Source organism: Trichosurus vulpecula, chromosome 1 (genome assembly GCF_011100635.1).
Source record: "Trichosurus vulpecula isolate mTriVul1 chromosome 1, mTriVul1.pri, whole genome shotgun sequence".
NCBI classification, from domain to species: domain Eukaryota; kingdom Metazoa; phylum Chordata; class Mammalia; order Diprotodontia; family Phalangeridae; genus Trichosurus; species Trichosurus vulpecula.
The window spans coordinates 493941720-493967468 of record NC_050573.1 but is presented as its reverse complement, the minus strand read 5'-3'; the positions used below and the strand labels follow the sequence as shown (position 1 = coordinate 493967468).

The 25749-nt window shown below is 38.9% G+C and overlaps 2 protein-coding genes across 2 annotated transcripts in view; both read right to left on the bottom strand.

Moving 5' to 3' along the window:
- Positions 1-2263: 2263 nt before the first annotated feature.
- CAVIN4 (caveolae associated protein 4) lies at positions 2264-15055 on the bottom strand. The gene is made up of 2 exons (XM_036736387.1): positions 14444-15055; positions 2264-3191 (listed from the first exon to the last, which is right to left on the bottom strand). Exons 1-2 carry the CDS (start codon positions 14849-14851, stop codon positions 2484-2486), a joined length of 1116 nt encoding a protein of 371 aa, XP_036592282.1. The 5' UTR covers positions 14852-15055; the 3' UTR covers positions 2264-2483.
- A 300-nt stretch (positions 15056-15355) lies between these two features.
- TMEFF1 (transmembrane protein with EGF like and two follistatin like domains 1) overlaps positions 15356-25749 on the bottom strand; it is a 149057-nt gene continuing 138663 nt past the window's right edge. Inside the window, exon 10 of the mRNA XM_036741883.1 lies at positions 15356-16497. Coding sequence (XP_036597778.1) covers positions 16413-16497 — 85 coding nt within the window. The 3' untranslated portion in view covers positions 15356-16412. The remainder of the gene's footprint in view (positions 16498-25749) is intronic.

The following is a 25749-nucleotide window of genomic DNA, read 5'->3' as shown; positions in this document are numbered from 1 at the left end:
CAAGCTATATTGAGGCTCTGGAGAGATTTTAAAAGGGCAGACACAGTACTTTACATCTCCTGGGACTTACTGATATTCACTTTGCTGGCATGTGTGCTTTGATTGGTATTCCTGCTAGGAGAAGATTCACTTATCTGATCATGTGTGTGTCATTATGGTGGAGGGGAGGAGAGCAGGCTAGCCCATGAAGTACCAAGTCTGTTGATTTGTGCTTGGGTTTCTGGTCATATTGGCCACATATTAGGAAGAGATGCAGCTAAAGAGACTTGCTGTCTTAGTTGATGATGCTAGGTTGGCTTATGGAGTTACCCCCGGCTTCCAAAGTGTCTAACAACCTGTTCAGGCACCTACCAGAGCAGCACATTCCTGGCAGATGGCTAGGAGTTGAGTGAAGTTTCTAAGAGAATAATGAGACAGTGGGTGAGCTGGAGTACCTGTTGAGATGATTTCACCAATCCTTACCTTAGACTGGGAATGCTTGATAGCACTTTTTTTAGTTTTCAACATTCACTTTTATAAGATTTTGAGTTCCAGATTTTTTTCTCCTCTTTTGCTTCCCCAACCCCTTCCCCAAGATGGCATGCAATCTGATATAGACTATACATGTACAATCATATTAAACATATTTCCACACTAGTCACGTTGTGAAAGAAGAATCAGAACAAAACAGAAAAAACATCAGAAAGAAAAAAAGAGAAAATAGTATGCTGCTGTCTGTATTCAGGCTCCATAGTTCTTTCTCTGGATATGGAAAGCATTTTCCATCATGAGTCTTTTGGAATTGTCTTAGATCATTGTATTGCTGAGAAGAGCTAAGTTTGTCAAAGTTGGTCATCACACAATATTGCTGTTACTGTGTACAATGGTTTCCCAGTTCTTCTCACTTCACTTGGCATCAGTTCATGTGAGTCTTTCCAGGTTTTTCTGAAATCCACCTGTTTATCATTTCTCATAGAACAATAGTACTTCATTACATTCATATACCACAGTTTGTTCAGCCATTCCCCAAATGATGGGCATGCCCTCAATTTCTATTTCTTGGCCACCACAAAAAGAGCTGCTATAAATATTTTTGTACATGTGGGTCCTTTTCCCTTTTTTATGGTCTCTTTAGGATATAGACCTAGCAGTGGTAGTGGTGTAGCTGGATCAAAGGGTATGCACAGTTTTGTAGCCCTTTGGGTATAGTTCCAAATTGCTCTCCAGAATGGTTGGATCCATTCACAATTGATAGCACTTCTTTTTTTTTAGTTAATTTATTATTTTTTTTGTTTTCGACATTCACTTCCATAAGTTTTAAATTTTCTCCCCCTTCATCTTCCCTCCCTCCCCAAGACAGCCTGAAATCTGATATAGGCTCTACATATACATTGCATTGCTGAGAAGGGCTAAGTCAATGGATAGAACTTCTTGACAGGCCTGTTGATGACTCTGTCTCCACCTTCCTTTCAAGAACAAAGGGGCATGATGAAGAAGAGCATTCAGGAAATTGAAAATTGAACCGTACCAATCAACAGTGAGTATGTTTAGCTGCCTTAGACCTTACTTTTTTACTTTACACTCACTTTCACAGTAGTAAATGTATTTTAGCCTGTGCGCCAACTGAGTTAAACCTTTAAGGCCATGCTGAGAAGACAAGAAAAGATTGGGGCACAACTCAAGGGGGTTGGGGCACAAACTCAGCAAGTTAGGAATTCAGGAACTCAGAATTTGGAGAGCGCCAGGAGGGAAAGGTGAGGCTGCTAAGCAGGTACTTTTTACAAAGTTGTTAATAGGAAGTAAAGTGGAATAGCAAGATTTGAATGTCACCTGGTGATCCGAGCATCTGCCAGAAGCTCTAACCAGGGGTGAGGAACCTATGCCTAAGCTATACCCCCACAGCATTAGGAGAAACAATGTCCCCATGGGCGGCCAGGCTGTTCCAGTTCAGGGGCAAAAGTATCATACACGTAACTGATGCAAGTATTTTAAATGATTGAATTTTGAGCGTGTGGACAGACATATTTTAGAGCAAAATTTATATAAATGTTTTTGCTACTGATCCTACTATAATAACTTTCCTGCTGTTACCAATGGGCCAAAAGTCAAGAGTTTATTTGCATATGAACGTATCAACTAAATAATTTCTTTTGTTTCTTTTAGACACCCAAATGCTTCAGACTTTGAAATCCTCCCCCTCCCAAAAGAGAGAAAAGGGACCCAAGATTTTCCACACTTGTGAAGGAAAAGGCAAAATGCAATAAGCTCAACCACAGCGACAAAAAAGCTTCATCACTCATTGGGGTTTTATTCCTCAAATGCCAATAAAGTGAGATTTTTATATTGCCCAGCTTATTAAAACATAATTGATAGCCTGGAATACACTAAATGAAATAATAGCATTTATCTATCTTTATATGATATTAAAAATAAAAATTACTATCCTTTCTAGTTAGAATTGTTTGATGAAGCAGACGCACAATCAAAGGCTGTTTGGTTCTCTTTTATGCTGATTGTTTTAAATCCAGCAAAAGGGATTCCTCATTACTTGCTTTTGTTTTGGGTTGCAGATCTATATTTTCCATAGGAATCTGGGTTTCCTCTTCTGCTTGGGAAGGATATACTTCTTTGCCTTGTACATTCTCGGTTGTAGCTGTCATTTCCGTGTAGGGTTCATCAGCCCCACTGCTGCTAATGATATCCATGCCCATATCCTGAATGCCTTCTTGGCCTTCTGCAGTGGTTCGTTCCTTTCCTTTCTTGTGGAGATGCATCTTGAAAGTTTCTTTCGTTGGAGTTGCTTTAGAAATTGTTTTCTTAAATCTTTCACCAGACTGCTTCAGTCTTTCTCCTGACGACTGCCTCAGTTTCTCTCCCGACTGCCTCAGTCTCTCTCCCGACTGCCTCAGTCTCTCTCCCGACTGCCTGATCCTTTCTCTTCTCTCAGGAGTCACAATTCTAGTCCGAATTCTGTCTACTTTCTTGTCAAAATTCTGTCTTGTCTTCTGCATGTTTTCTTTCGAGAAGGCCTTTTTGATGTTATCGATCTGCTTCTTTCCTGACTTTTTAAACTGGGCAGCTCTGCTTTCTTCAATTTCATATTCTTCATCAGAAGAGAGATCATCTGGGAGGCAGAACTCATCTTCTTGTGTATTCTCAAGCAGGCTTTTTTCCTTGACAACAGAGAGAGATGTAGGACATTGGACTTCCTCCTGGTGGGGGGAGAGGAAAGAATGGAAATTATAATAGGATCCATTTCTATATCATTTAAAGGTTTACAACAGCCCTGTGGGGTGGGTAGAGAAAGTGGTATTAGACCTATTATACAGATAAGCAAACTGAGACTGAAGTGACTTGCCCCAGGTCGCACAACCAATGATGTCTAAATGTCTAAGTGAAGGCAGGTAGCTTGAGGGGAGGCATGGATGGATATCTCTGGAATCTTGTCACCCCTCTCCAAGAGAGACTCTGATTCCTGCCCTGAGGGGTGCAGGAGAAAGAACTGCAAAGGCAACCAGAACCACATCTGTGTGCTCCCCCACTGATGGGTTAGAGGAGCAATTATTTTAGATTCAAGCTACTTTCCAAGATGCCATCCCTTTAAAAGGGGAGGGTAACCCAAGCTTACATCTATTGTCTTGACTTCTTCCCACCAAATGTTAGTTACACAAAAGACTATCTCAGATAGTGAAAAGCAAGCAAGTGTTGAAGAGATTCATCCAAGACCTCATACTAAACAAAGGGTATTTTTAAATCAAACAAGACTTTAAAAAGTCTAGAATCTAGAACTGACCGATAAGTAACAATTCTTAAAAGAAGCTCCATAATCTTATTTCAGATAAATATTAAATTAGTTTAACAAATTAAAACCAAAGAAAGATTCAAGGGGCAAAAAAGCTTGCCCAATGAGCCAACCAATTTCTTTTTTTATATGAATTTTCTTTTCCCTGTGAACTTAACAAATATCAACAAACATGAGCATTTCAATATTAAAAAAAAAGCCAGAAAGGACAACAGTATATGCAGCTGTGAACTTATATTATGTCTAGCTTTTTTTAAATGTGTACAGTTATATCTTATTTTATTGTGCTTTGCTTTACTGTACTTCACAGATATTGTATTTTTCACAAATTGAAGGTTTGTGGCAACCCCACATGGAGCAAATCTATCGGTACCATTTTTCCAACAGCATGTGCTCACACTGTGTTTCTGTCACATTTTGGTAACTCTCACAATATTTCAAACTTTTTCATTATTCTTATATCTGTTATGGTGACCTATGATCAGTGATCTTTGATGTTACTACTGTAATTGTGTTGGGGCTCCACAAACCATGCCCATATAAGATGGTAAACTTAATAGATAAATGGTGTGTGTGTGTGTGTGTGTGTGTGTGTGTGTGCGTGCGTGTTCTGACTGCTCCTCCCATGGGGCTGTTACCTGTTTCTCTCCCTCTCCTGGGCCTCCCTATTCACTGAGCTACAATAATATTAAAATGAGGCCAATTAACAGCCCTAAGTGTTCAAGTGAAATGAAGAGTCAATCAATGAGGTGACAAGCTTCGTTGTCATGTTATTTTAAGAAATTGCCACAGCCACCCCAACCTTCAGCACAACCACCTTGATCAGTCAGCAGCTATTGACATTGAGGCCAGACCTTCCACCAGCAAAAAGAATACCATGCATCGAAGGTTTAAATGATGGTTAGCATTTTTTTTAGCAATAAAGTACTTTTTAATTAAAGTATGCACATTGTTTTTAAATATAATACTATTGCTAACTTAATAAACTACAGAATAGCGTAAACATAACTTTTATATGCACTGAGAAACCAAAAAATTCATGTGGCTCACTTTATTTCTATATTCACTTTATTGTGGTGGTCTGGAACCAAACCCCACTATCTCCGAGGTGCACCTGTATTAAATTTAACGCAGTAGCAATGAAACTGCCATGTTCATTAATGTCCCCCTTCTTTTTGCTCACTTCTGTGTATTTAAAATGCATCATTGACACTCGTTTCTTCTTCTTTTCTATCATTATAGCTACCCACCCACCAACTGTCTCTCACCCCAGATAGAAGGTGTTTCTTGTAAAAAAGAATATAGTCAAGGAAAATAAGCACACAGCCATCCACTTTCCAAAGGCTGCAGGGAGAGCAGTAGCAAGATAATTAAGCCTTTTCTTTTACTCTGCTTGTTTTGTTAACATCTCTGTTGTCTTTTGTTACTTAAAATTCCCTGGCACTGGGCACAGGGATGATAGATGTAAAAAGAAATATGTGTAGGAACCCTGTTGCTCTGATGAATCAGTGGTGGTGGGAGGGATCAAAATTCCTTATAACTCCTCCTCACTCCTAACACCTGCTGTAGCCACAGGCTGCACTATCAGTTGGAAGGTCTGACTTAAGAGTATGAGATTGAAGAGGGAAGAGAAGGTTGTTGGGGTTTTTTTGCCTCCTTTTAAAAAAATTTATTTTTATTCTCAAGTTCCAAATTTTCCCTCCCTCCACCTCCTCCCCTATGTGCTGATAAGGCAAGAAATATGATATTCATTATACATACGAAGTCAAACAAAATATATTTCCACATTAACCATGTTTGGGGTCAAGGGGAAGCAAGAAAATAAATGAAGGGAAAAAACGCTTTCAATCTGCACTCTGAGTCCATCAGTGAAGAATTAAAAACTAATAACAGATGGCCACAAAACCCCCAAAATCCCAACTTGAAGAGTTAGGCTTTTCTCTTCCTTTCTCTGTAAAAACAGAATGTGACCAAATGCCTATTAAATGGACAGACAGTACCCAGAAAAGCTTTGGTCACATAGGATTATTCTTTTAACAGGGGGTTGATCGGGGAACTTTGGGGGTCCCCTCGCCAACCCCCTTGATGAGGTTAGAAGACAAAAAGCACAGGTAGCAGAAACAGAGATGAAAAGACTTTGACGTTAACCATTTGCATACCCATCTCAGATTTTGACTGGCCAGTGTAAAGGAAGTATTTTTTTTAAAATGTGTATTTTTTCTTTACTTTTTTTGGAGGTGTGAAGAAGTTCCTTAATCACCTTTTTGGAATTATAAGGTCAGTTAGCCACTAGCTCAGAAAGAAGCCACTTCCTGGTGGCTTTTATAAAACAGGAAAGATCTGAAATCAGGGCTGTCTTGGCATTTGAGAAGAGAAGTGACCATTGAGGAAGAACCCACTTGTATTTGGTCTTTCCCCCTGCACCTCTTCCTGAGTGCAGCAGTGGAGGGAGGTTTCCTTCTCCTCCCCACCTTTATCCATCAGTAATAGTGCTTTGTGGGCAGCCAGGTGGTACAGCGGAAAGAGTGCTGGGCCGGAAGACTCGTCTTCCTGAGTTCAAATCTGACCTCAGACACTCATTAGCTTTGTGATCCTGGGTAAGTCACTTAACCCTATTTACCTCAGTTTCCTCATCTGTAAAATGAGTTGGAGAAGGAAATGGCAAACCATTCTAGTATCTTTGCCAAGAAAACCCATGAAGAATCAGACATGACTGGACATGTCCCAGGTTTATGGGGAAAATATTTTCTATCTACCACTCTTACAATGCTATCTTAGTAAATAAATATATTTGCTTTAAGATGGTTGTCCTCTAGCTAACTACAGAAGGCGGATATATCAGCGAAGCTTGGAGGTTATAGTGCTAGGACTGTGGACTCAGAGATTCCCTTACAACTAATTAAAGTATCTCTGATTCCTGGGGGGACCCAACTTTTGAGTGAGAGTTGGAGAAGTCAGACCGAACACTTCAGAACTGCAAGGATCTATGATTTCATCTGTGGAGGAACTTCCTCTTTGCCTTTGGTCTTTGCCAGTTGCTGTGAAAGAAAAAAAAATTCACTAGTGCTGCCAATCTGGCGGTGAGCCTTCCTGAATTTATATGAGCTGGTTGTCAGATGACAGACATATTTTTTATCATCAAGTGACTTGGAAGGACCTGTCAGATCTTAAGGCATAGCCTTCAAGGACCTAGGGCCACCTACATACCGTGATGGGGAAGCAATGGAGGACTTCAGGGGAGGATTGTTAATTGTGGAGAATTCATTATAAAAACAGATTGACAAACACTGTTACTATGAGAAGTAGAAACAGCTTCTTAATACAGAATCCTCCTTTCAAACTCCATTCCTCATAATTGGATTTGACATGTATTAATTAGCATCCTTTGTTTGCTTTGTTCAAATTCCCTTAATCGCCCCTTGTCTGTCTTTCTGTCTTTCTCTCTCTCTCTCTCTCTCTCTCTCTCCCTTTCTTTTCTCCCCCTCCCCTTTCTCTCTCTCTCCTGTCCCTCTCCTTTATTTACCCATCAGCTCAAATATGTGCATGAAAGTGTGTGGCAATGGAAAGACAAATGGCAGCTATAAATAGGTCGTGGCATGTTATCAGCAATGACTTGCATAGGAGAAGAGGGATAAAAGACATCATTGAGGCAGTGTGTGCTCTGGGAAGAAGGTGGGATGGTTATGTGGTGAGTGTGAGAAATAACAAATGGACAGGCTGAATGCCCCATTTGTACTCCAAAGACATTCATGCTCTTAGCATGGTGGGTATTCCCCTTGGCCCATCTCTCCATTTCTCACTATCTCTCATTGTCTCTGTTTCTCTCAGTATGTTTCTCTTTGTATTTCTTTCTCTGTCAATGTCTCTATGTTGCTCTCCCTCTGTCTCTGTCTCTCTGTGTCTCTCTCTGTCTCTGTCTGTCTCTGTCTCTGTCTTGCTCTCTCTTTCCCCAGAAAACCCAATTTAGTATAACCCCCTGACATTACAAATGACAGAACTGAAGTCCAAGGGGATGTGAATTGTCCAAAGTCATGTAAAGTTCCCGGGTATCAGAAGCAGGGTTTGATCCCTGGTCCTCTTACTCCAGAACCAATGCTTCTTTCATTCTAGCATTCTGCTTCATGAGATGCATCAAAGTCTAAAGAGGTGTGTGTGTGTGTGTGTGTGTGTGTGTGTATGTGGCCTTGTACAAGAACTAATGTGGAACTATGTGAGAGTTGCTGCAGGACTATGTATAGATATTCTACCTATGGGATAATTTCAGGGAATGAGGAAGAAATAAATAAAATAAAATTTAAGCAGAAAAAAAGTAGCAAATGAGTCTTGCAAAAGAGAAATGAAGTCGGCTGACCTGGGAACTAGAAAGGGAGCTTTCTGGGGCAGTTAGATGGTGCAGTGAGTAGAGCACTGGCCCCGGAATAAGGAAGACCTGAGTTCAAATGTGACCTCAGACACTTGACACACTTACAAGCTGTGTGACTTTGGGCAAGTCACTTAACCTGAATTGCCTTCCCTTTTCCCCTCCAAAAAAAAAAAAAAAAAGAAAGGGAGTTTTCAGGAAGAGCCTGGAATAGAGAAGGTCAAGGAGTCCAAGTCAGATTTCCCTCTACTTTTTTTTTTCCTATGTCTGAGTCTAGCTAGCAATAATGAGATTTCTATAAGAACAAACACTGAATTTTTTCACAAAAATATTCAAATTAGTTAACAGATGATGGCCATATTTTTTTTCCTTCAGCTAAACAAACCAGAGTTATATTCCTCCAAGGTCTGACATAAAACTGACAATTACCATTTATGAGAACTCTCATTCTCAGCTTTAAATAGCTCTCTTCATGACAACTTCATGGGGGCAAATAGTCCAAGTATTATTATATCCATGTTACAGGTGATGAGACGGAGGCTAAGAAAGACAAAATGGCCTGACCAGGGCCAAGATCTCATATCAGAAATGGGACTTCTCTCTCTACTATACAGCCAGCCTTGCTTTGGTGTTTCTCACCCAGAACATTCCATTTCCAGTCTCTGTCTCTCCGGCCTGGAGTGGCTCCTGTACCTGTGAGTCCCCTCCTCGCTCCCCTCTGCCACTTAGACTCCTTCAAAGCTCAGCTTAAACATCACCTTCTGTATGAAGCCTTCCCTAATCCTCCCAGCTGCCAGTGCCTCCTCTATTGAAATAACACTGTGTTTATCGTGTGTGTGTATGTGTCATCTGTTTATGTGCATACATTCCGTTTCCTCTTTAGAACATGAATTTTTTGAGGGAACGTGTGGTCCAAGCTCGGGCAGGCTCCCCAGGCTGCAGTGGTCCTTCCTCCTGCTCTTTAACTCAGTCCTGCCTGGGGTTTTACATACTCTGTGGTCTAAACTATAGGCTGGTGGGCCTGGATTTGTCAGAGGTCTTTTCCTGAGCTCCAATCGCATAGTCATTTTCTTTAGTTTCTGATCTGATAACCGAAGAAAGGGGAATTGTATTTTATATTTTTTTATTCATGGATTCTGCATTTTCAATTAAAAATATTAATAGTAATAATAGCTAGCATTTATATGGTGCTTTGAGGTTTGGCAAATATTATCTCATTTTATCCTCACAACTCTCCCGGGAGGTCGGTGCCAATTATTATGTCCGTTTTACAGATGAGCAAATGAAGGCAGACAGAGGTGACTTGTCCAGGGTCACACAGTTAGTAAGTGTCTGAAGCTGGATTTGAACAAAGGCTGTCCTGACTCCAGGTTCAGTGCTTTAGACATTGCCCCACCTCACTACCTCAAAGTAGTTTTTAATTGGATTTTATGGTTCATGGGTGCCTTGAATCTGCTGTCCAAGCTAAATCTAGATTTAATCCATAATATCACATGCCTGCCATGATGGTACAACGGAATTATATTATATATCACCATGCCAGACACACATATGTAGGCATGTATGTGTGTATATACATATAACATGTGGGAAAATAACATTTACTGTTCAAAGTGTCATATATTTCCTGAGGCATGGCTCATGCTGAGGGGAATGGGAAAACCAGTTGCTGGGACAGGGATTCAGGCCAGGAAGTCTATACTACATAGATTCTGGGGCAAAAAATGTAAGGAATTTGGAAGAGCTAATCATTTCTCTAGATCCACCTGTCTCCCCAAAGCCTCAGTCCTTTTAGGGAAGTTGTTGGTGTTCCCCACCCATCCCTTTTCCCGCCTGCACTGACATGCCAGTGTGGGCAGGCGTGAGATTGACATGCTCGTAGGATCACAGAGGCTAGGGCTGGAAGAGACAGAAGAGGACATGGAGTCAAACTCAGAGACAGACCCCTGAGGGCCACATGTTGACTTAGAAAACTACAAATTAACATCATCTATGTTGTGTTTTGTTTTCATTTATTTTGTTAAACATTTCCCAATTACATTAGTCTGGTTCTGTCCCACCCAGGAGTTTTTCTGACCCTTTGTGACCCACTGGTCATGAGACTGAAACCTATGCTCATCCCTCATTTCATATATAAAGAAACTGAGGTCCAGAAATTCTACTACACTTAGGGTTGGCTGTAAATTTTAACTTTTTAAGAACTTCTATTCCTTTCATAAAGCACTTGGAAAATTGACTCTGTATATGAGAGTTCAGTAAGATGGCAATGATGATAATGATGGACAACAATTAGGAGAAAATTAGCACCTCGTAGAAATAGAAGCGAGGTGGTGCAGTGGGTAGAGCACCAGGCCTGGAGTCAGGAAGACCTGAGTTCAAATTCAGCCTCAGCTGTGTGGCAAGTCATTTAACCCTGTTTGCCTCAGTTTACTTATCCATAAAATGAGTGGAAATGGCAAACCACTCCAGTATCTTTGCTAAGAAAACCCCAAATGGGGTCACGAAGACTCGGTCACCATTGAAATGACTGAACAATAAATAAATAATACAGAAATAGAAGTAGGGTGAGATTCAAGAGAACCGAGTGTTTGTCAGCTTTGTTAATTGTGTAATCTTGAGTAAATCATGACATGTTTCCGGGTCTCAATTTTCCTATCTACAGAATTAGGGGATTGAACTCTATGATTCGAAGGCACCTTCCGGGTTTGACTTTATGTGTTTCTGTAAGTTGAAGGGGAGAGTACAATATTATTTCTATATAACATCTATCCTCTTCCAGCGTTTAACTTAACATTGACTAGGCAGCGTGGTATAGAGGAAGGAACACTGGATTAGGGAACCTGTGTTCAAATGTTGGCTCTGCTGTTTGGTATGTGACCTTGGGCAAATCATTTCACTTCTACGGGCCTCAATTTCTTTACGTGTAAAATGAGAGGACCTATTCTCCTAATACTATGATGTTCTGTGACATTCATGGACTCAATTAAAAAATATGTATCAAGCATTGGCCACTAGAGGAGATATAAAGCTGAGAAAAAAAAATCAGTGATGGGCTGAGCAATTCGTGTAGAACATAATGGGGAATTAGAGAGAAAAGTCAGGATGTGGTCCCTGCCATTTAATATCTTACAATTTAGCATAAGAAAAGACACTCAAGCTCCAAAGCCTTACCCAGTTGACCCTTCATTCTCAAAGGCCATCCCTACCAAGCTAGAAAGAGCTGCACGATGGGTCTGGCCATAGATTGGGTCTATAGTCTGGGTATCAGCCTAGGTAAGATCAAAGAGGTTCACCATGAGAAGGTTGGTGAGCAAAGTGATAGAAAATTTTTGGCCTTAGCAACTCACGATATGGTCTCCTAAGGTGTGGAGAAGTTGTAATCTGGGTCAGCAGAGGGAAGACACACAGTGATGGAATCACTTTTCTTGGAGTAAGGGAGAGAGGGAGGGAGGTAGGAAGCAAAGGGAGGGGGAAGGAGGAAGGTAGAACACACAGATACATATAGACATGCATACACACAATTTAAATACATATAACATATGTGAATGCAAGTAGAAATTGTGTACAAGCATACATGCATTTATGTACATATATACACATATATTTCTTGAGATCAGTAGTTAGGTTTAATTCGAAGAGGCAGCATAGTGGAATAAAAAAAAGCATTAGATTTGGAATATGGGGATTGGAACTTGAATCCTGAATTTGCTATGTATGCATATGTGTACTTGGGCAAGTTGGATTATGTTCCCTGTTCCTCAGTTTTCTTATCTGCAAACTGTCTAATCATTAACCTGTTCATAAGATACTTGCAGTTTCATGTGCAATCATCTTTTTTTATTATACTATATTATAGAAATGCTTGTTTTATTTCATAAATTAAAAATTAAATAAGATTTTTAAAAATGTCTAACATGGAACATCTTTATCAAGGCTGGTGTGAGAATCAAATGTGATAATAATCATTCTCTATAAAGTCACCTAATATTATTATTGAATATTTGTACCCCCAATGTTAGTATAGTACATTGCACATAGTAGGTACTTATGAATTTGTTTAATTGAATTTGAAGATTGTGGATTTGGCGGTACTTTATTATATTTCCTTGGGAAAGATGTTCCTTCTTCCTCTCTCCCTCCCTCTTTTCCTTCCTTATTTTCCTCCCTTCCTCTTTCCTTCCTCCCTGCCTCCTGCCTTTCTTCTTTTCTTCCTTCATCTTTCCCAGAAAAAAGGCATGGAGCTTGAAGATGGAACATTATGTGTAAAGAACACCAAGTAAGCCACTATAGTTGAAATGTAGAGTGTGTGTTTCAACACAACATGTAGTAGTTATCCTATAGGCTTTCCTGAAATGGAAATTTATTGCTATATATTTTGAATCCTCTTTTATGTCCTGATGTGCACGACATGCTTCTTTTTCTTTTTTTATTATGTATTTAAGTTTCAATATTTAAGTTTATAATGAGTTTCTCTTTCTTTTATTGTGTGTTTAAGTTTCAGTAATAAAAAAAGGTAAAAAAAAAGAAGAAATGTAGAGCATGTGGAAGGAAATAAAACATAAGAAGACTGGAAAGGCAGAAAGAGATCAGGTTGTGATGAGCTTTCAGTACTAAAGAGAAGACTTTGTATTGGTCCTGGAAGTAATAGGGAGCCACTAGGGGTGTGGGCGACATGGCCAGATCTATACTCGAGAAAAATCGCTTTGACAACAAAGTGAAAGATAGATAGGAGTGGGGAGACCCTGAAGCAGGGATGCCCATGAGATGCTTGTTGCAATTATCCTGCTACTTAATTGACAGCAACGACTGATCAATTCAGATGAGAGTCAAAGACGCCTACAAGAAAAAAACTGCCTCAGTAGGAGCTTTGATGCCCTGTCCCTGCTTCATTCAGGGTTTATAAACAGATGCAGATGGCACGTCACCCATCCGTGGTTGCATCATTATCAGAAAGTCTCGCCAAAGATAACTATTTAAAAATACAGTTCTGTGAGTTAGTTGTTGGGTCTGGTGTCTTTGCTTGCAGCCCATACCCTCCTGCCTCCAGTATAGCCACCTAGACTGCCTGGCAGATGCCCAACAACTCATCTATCTACACAGTCCAACTCTGCTGCCCATTTTAAAGATCAAGAAGGTGATGCACAAAGTAGTTCAAATGCTTCTTTTCTTTGGTGGGATGGTGGGGAGGGAGATCCAGACCTCTGGCTTCTTCTCTATAGGGAACTTCCCTGTATGGGAACTCCCTACACTGATGCAGTTCAGCGATTCTGTAACAGAATTTTAGATACTTGCCTACAAAAGCTAAGAGGTGAATTGATTTGTCCATGGTCAGAGAGCTAGTATGTTTCCAAAGCAGGATCTGAATCCAAGTCTTCCTGACTTCAAGGCCAGCTTTCTATCTATTATATAATTCTGCCTCCCACTTGCCTCCATAGAGAATGTAGCTCAGAAAGTGGGACAGAACCATACATTCAGAGCCAAAAGGGACCTTAATCAAGTCTAAACCCGTCCTTTTGTACATGAAGAAACAGGCTGAGAGAGGTTAAGTGACTTGCCCAGGGTCACACAGCTACTATCTCTGAGTCAGGATTCAGTCCACTACTTCCTGGCTTAAAGTACATCACTGTTTCAACTTTGCTTCCCTTCAGTTCCCCAACCCAGGAAGAAGGATGTCTCTTCTTCCTGCTATGGCCTATATTTTTTCCACATAAGGTTATATAAATAGAATTTTTATTATTTTGGCCTATCCCTAATGAGGTAAAAAGTAAAAAGCAGCAGAGATGATTGTCATGTATGGCTAATGGGCTGAGAAAGCCTGCCTCATATTGCATTTCGCAGGCAAGAAATAGCCTTGACTGATCCACAGTTCATTTTACACTTAATGGTCGAGAAGCCTGGGGGACTAATAATAGCATGTTGGTTCCCGTCAGGAGGATTTTGTACTGAAACCCCTTTGGAAACCAGGATCCATTTTAAAGTGTCATAGATTTAGAGCTAGAAGGGACCTTAGAGGTCATTTATTTTGACCCCTTATTTTATAGAAGAGAAAGTGATACCCATTAGGTAATTTGCCCAAGGTCATTCGGTAAGAAGCAAGTGGCAGGGCCAGACTCTGAGTCCTGGTTCTCTTATGCTAAGTATATAACACTCTCTTCCCTGTCCCAAGCTGCCTCCACTATTCCATGTCATTATTAAGCTCTATAATACAAAGAGTGATCTCCTTCCTTTGAAAATTATTTGTGGGATAAGGAAAGTCTGGAAGAAACTCTGGGTAATGAAAATAAATCTGAGAGGAAGCTTACCTGGAATATGACCACTCGAAATTTGTTTTTTCTTAGCACTTCCTCTTGCTTGGTTTCCACCTTCTTCACGTTTAGGCTGTGCTTCTCCACACGTGCTTTTATTTCTTTGACATGAGCACTGACTTTCCGGGTTTTCTCAAACAGCTTGTTCACTATATATCCTGTGTTACTGTGTGCCTGGGAAAGCTTCAACATGTCAATCTGGACAGATTTGATCGTATTTTCCATCGTTCGATGTCTCTCTTCTATTCTCTTCTGACTTTCTTGGACACTGTCTATTATTGTAGCCACTTTGTCCAGGACGGTCACGATTGTTAAGGCTGCGTCTTGGTCTTCATCTACTGAAACGCTTGACAGTCGATTCTGATGGATTTTATCAGTATTGGCAGTTGATTTGTTGTGATCCATTTTGCTTCTTTTTTTTTCAAGGTTATCTATACAGTGGCTGATATGTGACTATCTCTACAATTAATTCTGGCACTTACAGCAAAAAAGTTAGCTTGACAGCTGGCCACATAGAGGTTTAAAGGGTAGGAAACTCCACCCCTGGAGGTTGGTCAAGTATTTATAACTAGAAATATCCATATGCAATTGTTCTGCAATCTGAAACCCTTCAACGAGTTTGGCACCAAACCTCACACGCAGTGGGTATTCTAAAATTGTCTGTTGACAGACCAAGTGACTCAAAGATGACAGTAACAGAAGAGGAAAACAGAAAAGAAAAGCAACCTGGAAATTTTCACAGCAGTATCATTATTCCCATTTCATTGACTCTTTTTCCTTTGGATGATTTCAGGCAATAATTTTTTTAAAGTAAATTAGTGTTTATAACCTGAAACTTCTGCTGCTTTTAAAGCCTACAAACCAAATAATACTAAAACACATAACAGACACGCTAAAACAGAGGCCATATATAGTGAAAACATTGTATTTTAACATGCTTTCCAAACCAAATATTAAAATCAATTGTTTATTTTCAACAAATTATTAAATTCTACATGCATACTTCTGAAAGTCTAAACTACATGTTAAACAGTTGAATACATCCTACTCACATTTCAGATCTTCCAAACATCAACAATCTATTAATATAACTATAACCAGAAGTCTAATTTGGAGGAAGAGCTTTTTTTAAAGCTCTTGGCATATTCTCTTCAGGAATGCTGCTCGTTAATGATCTTTTTTTGCATTTTAATCACAAACACTAATACAATCAATTTATTTTTTGTGTTAAAACAAATATTTTCTTTAAAAAAGTGGTTGAGTATTAAAATGGTAATGAGAAAAGTAGGCTTGATTCCAATCTGTTGCCTTTTAGAGTCAATGATCACAATAAACTAAATCTACCAAGGCCCACCTTTTATGGATCTGTTCCATCAGCACCATGAGATCCTTTTCCAAATGTTAGAAGCATTTCTCAAGGAAAGTAGTGTTCAATTTACAATCCAAACGTTTTATAAATATTTTACAGCTACACACATAATACAGCTTCACAATTCATGCGGTAAGCAGTGTCTAAAAAAATCATGTACTAAATCTCAAAAACATTTAAATATCTATTTAAACACAGTGTCTTCTAGGGTTTTTTTTTGTATGAAAAGTAATCTGTAAACATCTTTTACCTTTAGTTCATGCTTAATTCTTGTGGTTGTGTATGCGTGTGTGTGTGTGTGTGACTCTATAATCATTTGTGAAGTGATCTGGGTTTGCAAAAATATTACATTCCATGGGTAAAGTACAAGTCTTATATAACCATGTGTTACAGATACAGAAAATGAAGTTCAGTATTTAAAAACACAAAACAGAAACTCCATAATTGTTAGAGTTGATGCTTTTCTAAATACAAGCCGACAGTGTTCCACTAAAAATGTCCAAAAATAAGGCCTCTGAAATAAATATTTCTATTCTTTAAAAAAAGACATAATAAAATGTTTATCACATGGTTGGTGTACATATAAAAGTCATCGAGCTAAACCATTCTGGATGACGTATCCGATGTAAAATGGCCTAGGTTTTGCTTCTGCCGACGTCCTCTGTTGTTCTTAGGGCATTTTCTGGGTTAAAAAAAAAAGTAATTATTGCATTTAGCATATTGTAAAAGTTTTTCAAGACACCCTAATTTCACAAAGAAAGATATATATCATAGTGTGTGTGTGTGTCAGGGTGTGGGGCGGGGGAATGATGTGCTGTGCAGGGTAAGGGAGGGTATCAGTTTGGCTCTAGATTCCATTCATTCTGTAGAGCTGGGAGCAGAGGGGTGGGGCACATTTTTTCTTTAGCAGGAAAAACCCATAGTGACGTGGAGTACTGAGTTTTTAATTGTATAGTCCTTCCAGCCACGTCCGACACTTTGTGATGCCATTTGGGGTTTTTTTTTTTTCTTGGCAGAGATACTAGAGTGATTTGCCATTGCCTTCTCCAGCTCATTTTACAGATGAGGAAACTGAGGCAAACACGGTTAAATGACTTGCCCAGGGTCACACGGCTAGTAAGTGTTAAGAGGCTGGATTTGAACTCAGGAAGATGAGTCTTCCTGACTTCAGGTCCAGCACTCTATCCACCGTGCCACTTAGCAGAAGGGTTTAAAACTGCCCTAAGAGTTTTAGGACACCCTGTATTGAGAAATTAATTTGATGTTTAAAAAAAAAAAACAAAAGGCACAAATAAACCATTTCTTGAGTGCTGCTTCCATCCAAGTAGTATGTTAAAGTTTCTAAGGTGCTTTCTTCACAATGCCTTGCATCTGTATGATGTTTTCATAGACAGCAAATACATTTGGTATGGAAGACAAATATTACTATTACTGTTTTTCAGATGAAGAACCTGAGGTTAAGAGAGATTAACCAATTTGCCAAAGGTCACACAGCTGACAAGGGGCTGAGAGGAAGGACAAGAACAAAGTTCTTTTGATTACTATTGTAGTAAGCTCTCAATCATACCACATTGTCTTTGGATGGAATGACTGGTGTGCCATGACAGTAAGACCTCAATTAATTGGAATGCTCAGAAAAGACTAGTAACTATATATATATTTTTGGAAAGTCACTTGATTTCTAGGGGTCTTAGTTTCCTAGTCTGTAAAATGAGAGGGCTGAACTAGATCATTTCAAAGGTCCTTTCTAGCACTGATATTTTATGGTTCTATCAGCGTTCTTAATAAAATTAAACACTTCTATAGCAGGATCCTTCCAGCCAACCTGGGAGATTTCTAATCTCAAAAGAAGTGAATTCTGATGGCAGTAAAGTTGGAGTCAAGTCACAGAGTTTGAATTTCCAATTCCAGGATCTAAGCTTAGCAAGACCATTTGAGTATATGCACAAGGATATAAAAAGCATTTAGAAGTTTGAATGATATAAAAGGAATTGGAAAAAATAAAGTTAGGGCTATAGGGGGAATGATGCACTATAAAATCTTCTGAATTAATTAACAAGAAAACTATGAATAATGGACTTATGAGTGAAAGGTAGGAACAGAGAAGGAGAAAAATTGCATACAGGATGACCAAAACCAGAGATAGTCAAAAGCATCTATATATCTGCACACTGAAAATGCAGAAGGTCAATGTGCGATGTAATGGATGTATAAGTTACCATTTAAGAAGAATATATAGTGATCCCTTCCACATTGTGACTTTTCTAATCACAGTTGCAATATATATCAAGGGCTAGCATAAGAAATGGGAATTTGGAGAGAGTTTTGTGGAAGCTGCAGACAATGTGCAAAAGCCAGCAAACAACACAGAAAAAGTTTAGAAACTCAGAAATGCATAAAATATATGTATGGTATAATATCAATATAATTTATCATTTAACACCATAATGATTCAGACTTCTCTAGTATGAAGGGAGAGCCAAAAATTTTTATGTGGATTTTCCAGATCTTGGGGGCACCACACCCCTAACCCCCGTGGTGGGGAAGGGATAACTGTATAAGCTGCTTATAGCCTTTGACTTATGTTTACTGGGATACTGATAGACACAAGCCAGTCCTTAATGGGATCTCCCCAGCAAGACTTCAAGTAGCCAACATAGTGAGGTGAGAGAATGCTTCTTCGTTGGAAGAAAGCCCCAGGATGTCAGAATGCTATGGGATCTCACACCAGGATACCAAGATGATCTTGGAAGACCCCCTTGGAAAAAACTTGGAAGCCATTCTAGGGAACAGCCATGGAAAGAAAAAACCTGGGGTATTTTTGAGCTGCCGTGACTGGAAAGCTGAGCTAAGATAGTGTGGAACACAATTTGCTGCGCAGGAAATGATGGTGCTACAGTCAGTCCATACTCAGGTGGCAGATGATAGGAAATCCATCCGGAAGGAACTGGCAGCCCAGATCTAGAGATAAGAGTGGGCTACATTTCTGGCATATCCTACTCAGTCGGCTGCATCTCATGTCATCAGGCTGCTCCAGGTCAGAAATGAGGCACACTGTCATGAATCCTTCAGACACAGTGGAGTTTAGCTCAGGTCATTGTCTAACTTTATTTTTTCCAATTCCTTTTATATCATTCAAACTTCTAAATGCTTTTTATATCCTTGTTTCCTGATTTCTAAATAATGTTTCTACTTTATTTGCAGTATCTCCTTATGTGTAGCTACTTTACATTAGGGGGAAAACCAGAAAACCAGACCAAATAGACACCAAAGAAGTCTTTTGTTAATATTTAAATAACCATACTTTTGTGTAGTTGGTTTCCTTTATAATCTTATGTATTTTATTTCATGCATTTAAAAACATGATTCTGACAATGTATCCATAGGTTTTGCCAGACTGCCAAAGGCACCCTGGTATGAAAGAGATTTAGGGAAATTTAGGGAAATTTTTTAGGGAAAAATTTAGGGATTTAGGGAATTGTTTTGGGAAATTTTTTTAGGGGTTTAGGGAAATTTGATTTCTGGTTTAGGGGAAAAATTTCTAATAATTTGAGTTATTCAAAAGTGGGGAGTGCTGCCTTGAGAGGTGGGTTCCCCTCATTAGAGGGCTTTAATCAAAGCCAGGATGACTTCCTGCTGGTGATTTTGAAGAGGTGATCCATTTCATTTTCAAATCTTGAAAGCCTTGAGGCATGTTTTTCAAGATATTTTAAGGAGGGAAAACTAATAAAAGGACAAGAAAAACCAGGTATTATTAATGCTCAAAAAAGGATACCAAGAGAATATCATTTAGCTACAGACAGACCCACATGCCTACTTTGCATATTTCTAAAATCTTCAAAATGAAAGTATGAGGAAGAAATAAATAGGTTTTCCTGATGCTTCTCTGCATCTGAACACATCTTTGTGGTTGCACAACTGACTGAAAGGTATGTTGATTACAGAAAAGCATTTGATGTTCTCCACCTCCAGAAAGAGAACTGATGGACTTAGAGTACAGGTTGAAGCATATTTTTTTTCTTTTCTTTATTTCTCTTACTTATTTTTTTTTTTTGGAACATGGCAAATGGGAAAATAAGTTTTGCATGACTTTATAATGGGTATTGTATTTCTTGCTTTCTCAATGGATAGGGGGTGGTGGGAGGGAGAGAATGTGGAACTGAAAATAAAAATAAAATTTAAATTTAAAAAAAAAAAGCATCCAACCAAGAGTAAATTGTGACTTTAAAAACTCCTCCAACAAAGAAAGAGTCCTTCATACATATATGCTGAGATTTTTTGACAAATGGAACCACAGGAATAATTCCATTGAAGGATCCTCTGTTTTTAGAGGAGGGAAGGCAGGGCGATTGGGGTTAAGTGACTTGCCCAAGGTCACACAGCTAGTAAGTGTGTCAAGTGTCTGAGGCCAGATTTGAACTCAGGTCCTCCTGACTCCAGGGACAGTGCTCTACTCACTGCGCCACCTAGCTTCCCCAAAGGATCCTCTGATCATTAAGGAAAAGTGAGACATAAAAGAAAAAATTATATGCTCAACAAAGATACTTCCTATGATCATGGAGGATGTCCTTGAGAAGGACCAAACAGAAGAAGGATGCCGTATAGTTGGTGAGGTCCACCCAAAGCTCCTATTTATGGATATTTTGCTCAGTGCATGAAATCCCACAACATGAAAAGACTTCCTCACTGAGATCCACGATTATACAAAATAAGTGAAGAAGAACACTTTGCCACAGTAGTTCTCTAGGGAAGCTACTAGCAAGAATGCTAAGTACTCTGGGAATTTGTTTTGCTCAACTCTGAATATTTGTTTTTCTTTCGTTTTTAGTGGGTGGGTAGAGTTGGAAGGAGAGAAAGTGTATTTCATTTCATTGAAAAAAGTTAATTTAAAACAATAAAAGAATGATAAGCACTGAAGTACATATACTTTCAGTAAAATAGACAGCAAAGGCCATTGAAGTTTGCAAGGTTTGTATTTTTGCCAGGGCCGAGGGACTGTTATCTACACTCAGAATCCAGGCAGGTTTTTCTCATAGAAGAGAAGGTGGAGGACCTGGAAAAATGTCCCTCCATTCTATAGGTTATCAAGGAGATTGAGGGGGTCCCTTTCAAAAACTAAAGAAGGCTTTCCACTTGAAAACAAAGAAGAAAAAAGATGTGAAGAAGCAAAGGGAAATTCTGACCCGAGTCAGAAGGTTGGAGGGCAAAAGAATGTAATAGAGGAGAAAGGGAAGAAGGACCAAATGAACACAATAGCAAAGTAACAGATATGAAGTTCCTCATTAGAGGGAGCTGGAACCTTTGCTGATTGTACTCCTAGGAGTGATGGTATTGACCTTCAGGTACAACCAGGTAAAACATAATCTATTAAGGGTTAAATGAGTAAGATTTGATGATTGGTGAATTTCTGCCCAGGGTTGCTGACACAACTATTTGTTTGATGATAACAGAGAGCTCTGCTGTTTTGTTTTGTTTTTTTTTTCTTTTGTGGGGAATGCATCTAGGAGATGCCAGGGAACTTTCCCAGACCTGTCAAACTGGATGACTATTATTCACTTCTGGTAACATAAATCATACTGCCAGTATTACTAAATACTATTACGTCTTGATCAGGGAAATGAAGACCTTAGGGGCGCAGGTGGTGTTTTTCATTACTGAAACCAGTCAAAGGCAAAGCTTAAGAAGAGAGAGAAAGGCAGAACTGATAAGCAAAAAGCTGCTTACAAAGATCGTGTCTGAAAATAGGATCTGGTAGGTGACACAGCAGATAGAGTGCTGGGTTTGGAGTCAGGAAGACCTAAGTTCAAATTCTACCTCCAGCAGTTACTAGCTGTGTGACCCTGGGCAAGTCACTTAACCTCTGATGCCTCAGTTTCTTGAACTGTAGGATAGAGATAACAATAGCACCTATCACTCAGGGTCATTGTGAGAGAAAAGTGAGATAATGTATGTCAAGTGCTTTGTAAACCTTAAAGTCCTATATACATGTTGTTGTTGTTGTAATTTCTTGACTATGGCTCAAAAAAAATGATAGGTTGTGGGCCAGAGATGATATCTACCCAGCAAGGGCACGTTAGGAATGTAGACCTTGAATCTTGCAAATTTAATCAAAAATGAAAAAGGAGGCAGAGCACTGACTGAAATATCCACCAAGCTTTGTACCATGGAGAGATGCTACGATAGAGTTGATAGGGATGCCCGGATTTTCATAGGACATGAAATGTAAGAAAGAAGCGGGCACTAAACCCACAGCCCAAGATGTCTATATACAAATGTACAAACTATGAAGAATTAACAAAGTGCATTAGATGCACTTGCTTGGTGCAAGGAAGCATGGTGGGATGAGACCAGAATATAGCTATGGAAGGAGATTTTTTTTGTTCAGGCTTGGGATTTCATTTTTTTTAAATTTATGGAATAAAACAAACATTTCTATAATATAGTACAATAAAAAGATGATTGTACTTGAAACTGCAGATCTGCTATGCACAACTTGCTATTCTTTCAAATATACAAAAATTATCATGCAAATTTCTTTTTTTTTCTTTTTCCCTCTCCTCCTTCCCTCCCTGCCCTAGAGATGGCTATCATTAGACACAAATAGGTATATATATGTAAAAATATTCTATACATACTTCTATTTATCAGTTCTTTCTCTAGATACAGATAACATCTTTTTTCATATGTTCTTTGTAGTTAATTGGGTGTTTACAGACAAAATGACTTATTTGCTCAAAATTGTTCTTAAAGCAATATTGCTGTTACTGTATACAATGTTATCTTGGTTCTGTTCATTTCGCTCTTCATTGTTTCGTGCAAATCTTTCTATGGTTTTCTAAGATCATTGAGCTCATCATTTCTTGTAGCATAATAGTATTCCATCACAATCATATACCACAGCTTGTTTAGCCATTCCCCAATTGATGGGCATCCCTGCAATTTCTTCGCTACCACAAAGAGAGCTGCTACAAAACATTTTAGAACATATACGTTCTTTCTTTTTCATCTTCAGAAATAGACCAAGTAGTGGTACTGCTGGGTCAAAGGATATAGGTAGTTTAATAACTCTTTTGGCATAATTCAAGATTGCTCTCCAAAATGGTTGAATCATTTTACAATTCCACCAACAATGAATTGGTATAGGGATCTCCTGGTTGGAAACGCTATGTACTAATGAAGATTAATTATTATTCTGTGATTCATAATCCTTTTAAAGAGTTACCTGGGGGCAATGGTAAGTGACTAGCCAAGGTCAAATAGCCAGTGTGTGTCAGAGGCAGAACTTAAGCCCAGGTTATCCTGACTTCAAGGCTGGTTCTCTAACCATTAGTCCCTGCTGCCTCTCATATTCGCAGAAGATTATAATACAAGGTAGAGAAGCTCAATGGGAGCAAATTAGAGGTTTAAACAAAGGACTCTAGGAAAATTTGACAAACAAGAGAACATTTCCCACTGGAGTCAAGCTCTAATGGCTATATAGATCTGATTTACTCACCAAGGGTCATTAAAAGTAATATGTGTTGACAAATATGGTGATATGTTTTGCATGATTAAACATGTATAACCTATATCAAATTGCTTACTCTCTCAGGGAGGGGGGAAGTGAGTGAGGGAGAGAGAATATTTTTAAATGAATATTAAAAATTGCCTGTAAATATAACTGGGGAAAAATAAAATATTATTTAAAAAGTAATATATAGGTGAGTAGGTAAGGGCTGCCCCAACAAGTGAGGCAAGGTGACCTGTGAAGATTGAAATATTATTTCTGGTTTTACCTTCGCCTGGAGAAAGCTGCAGCATCCTAAGGAAACTAAAAAGCAGTTCCCAGGTTCCAGGGGGATAGCAATACTTTCACTGTAGGGGACAAGATGGTGCATGTTACTAGCCCTGACTGACACTCTCTGACAGCTCTTGCTGTCCGTCTCCTCCCTTTTCCTGGAACTTGTCTCACCTCAGTCTCTTGGAAGCCCAGGAGTTTTCCACTTGCTAGCATGTCTAGGCCTGTAAGTAGGATTGCATTTCTGGTCTCCCAACTTCCATGCTGAGCATGCCAGAACAATTTCCATGCTTTCTCCTTCCTCACACAAGAAAAGGAGAGCAAATTCTGTACCCTCCCATGCCCCCTTTCTGGATCCCAGCAGCTTATAAACAGTTATAAGATTTAGGACTGGAAGAGACCTTAGAAATTATTTAGCAAAGGGATTCTTAACCGGCATTGCGTCATGACCCACTTTGGCATCTGGGGAAGCCTACAGACCCTTTCTTAGGATAATGATTTACTATTTGCTTTCCCTGTAAAACTTAGTGTTCTTTGTTTGTTTTTAAGTTTCAGACCAGGTCTGGAGTATTGTGGTCAACTATGGCCACATTTTAGAAAGAACAAGTTGAAAAACATCAAAGGGAGGAGAACCATGAGAGTGAGAGTTCCAAAATAGTATTTTAAAATGCATAAAATAGGATTACAAAGGAAGCCAATTATATTGAAATGAGATTATCAAAAAATTCACAGCCCCATAAGCTAAAAATCTCTGATCTAGTACAACTCTCTTATTTTTACAGCAGAGGAAATTGAAGCCAGAAGGTCAAGTAGGTTACCCAAGTTTGCACAAGTTGTACATAAGACGGTTAGAATTTAAACAAGTCAGCAAGGATTTATTAAGCAATGACTATGGGTGTAGTAGAGAGAGTTAGGAGTACAGCCTGAAGAGGAAGGAAGAAATGGTTGACCTGGGCATCTTCCTTAAAACAGAGGTTCTGGAAGGAAAGCAACTAACATGAGGGAGATGCCATAGGCCCAGAGGGCACTTCCAGCTTGAGAAGGCCAGGGGTGAAAGGAACTGCAAGGTTAAACCTAGGGATGTCCTCTGGTACCAAATCCAGTACTCTTTCTTTCACACCCTGATTCAATCCTCTGGCCAGATCTATAGTACCATGGTCAGTTCTGGCCCCATTTTAGATAGGGCACTAATCAGCTGAAGGCATCCATAGGAAGAGGACCAGATGCTGGAGGTCTCAAGACCATGCCACATATGAACTGAGTTGAAGGAATTGGGGATATTTCATCCAGAGAAGAGAAGGCTTAGGGGAGAGGGATCTCTCTCTCTATCTGTCTATCTATCTATCCTATCATCTATCTATCATCTATCAATCTAGCATCTATCTATCTCTATTTATCAGTTCTATCATCTATCTATCCATTATCTGTCATCTATCAATGTAGCATCTATCTATGCCTCTATTTATCTGTTCTATCATCTATCATATATCTATCTATTTTATCATCTATCTATACATTATCTATCAGCTATCAATCTAGCATCTATTTATCTATTCTATCATCTATCTATCCATTATCTATCTATCTATCTATTCTATCATCTAGCTATCCATTATCTATCATCTATCTGTCTATCTATCTATCTATTCTATCATCTATCTACCCATTATCTATCATCTATCTATCAATCTAGCATCTATCTATCTCTCTAGTTATCTGTTCTATAACTATCTATCATCTATCTATCTATCTATCTATCCATTATCTATCATCTATCTATCAATCTAGCATCTATCTCTCTATTTATCTGTTCTATAACTATCTATCATCTATCTGTCTACCTTTCTATCATCTATCTACCCATTATCTATCATCTATCTATCTAGCATCTATCTATCTCTCCATTTATCTGTTCTATAACTATCTATCATCTATCTATCTGTCTATCTTTCTATCATCTATCTATCCATTATCTATCATCTATCTATCAATCTAGCATCTATCTCTCTATTTATCTGTTCTATAACTATCTATCATCTATCTATCTGTCTACCTTTCTATCATCTATCTATCCATTATCTATCATCTATCTATCAATCTAGCATCTATCTATCTCTCTATTTATCTGTTCTGTAACTATCACCTATCTATCTGTCT

Excerpts from the sequence above, each read along its gene's own strand:
- CAVIN4 (XM_036736387.1), bottom strand. The coding sequence starts at position 14,851 with ATGGATCACAACAAATCAACTGCCAATACTGATAAAATCCATCAGAAT. Across the intron at positions 3,192-14,443 it reads TTCGAGTGGTCATATTCCAG|GAGGAAGTCCAATGTCCTAC; the intron begins GTAAGCTTCCTC and ends TCCCCCCACCAG.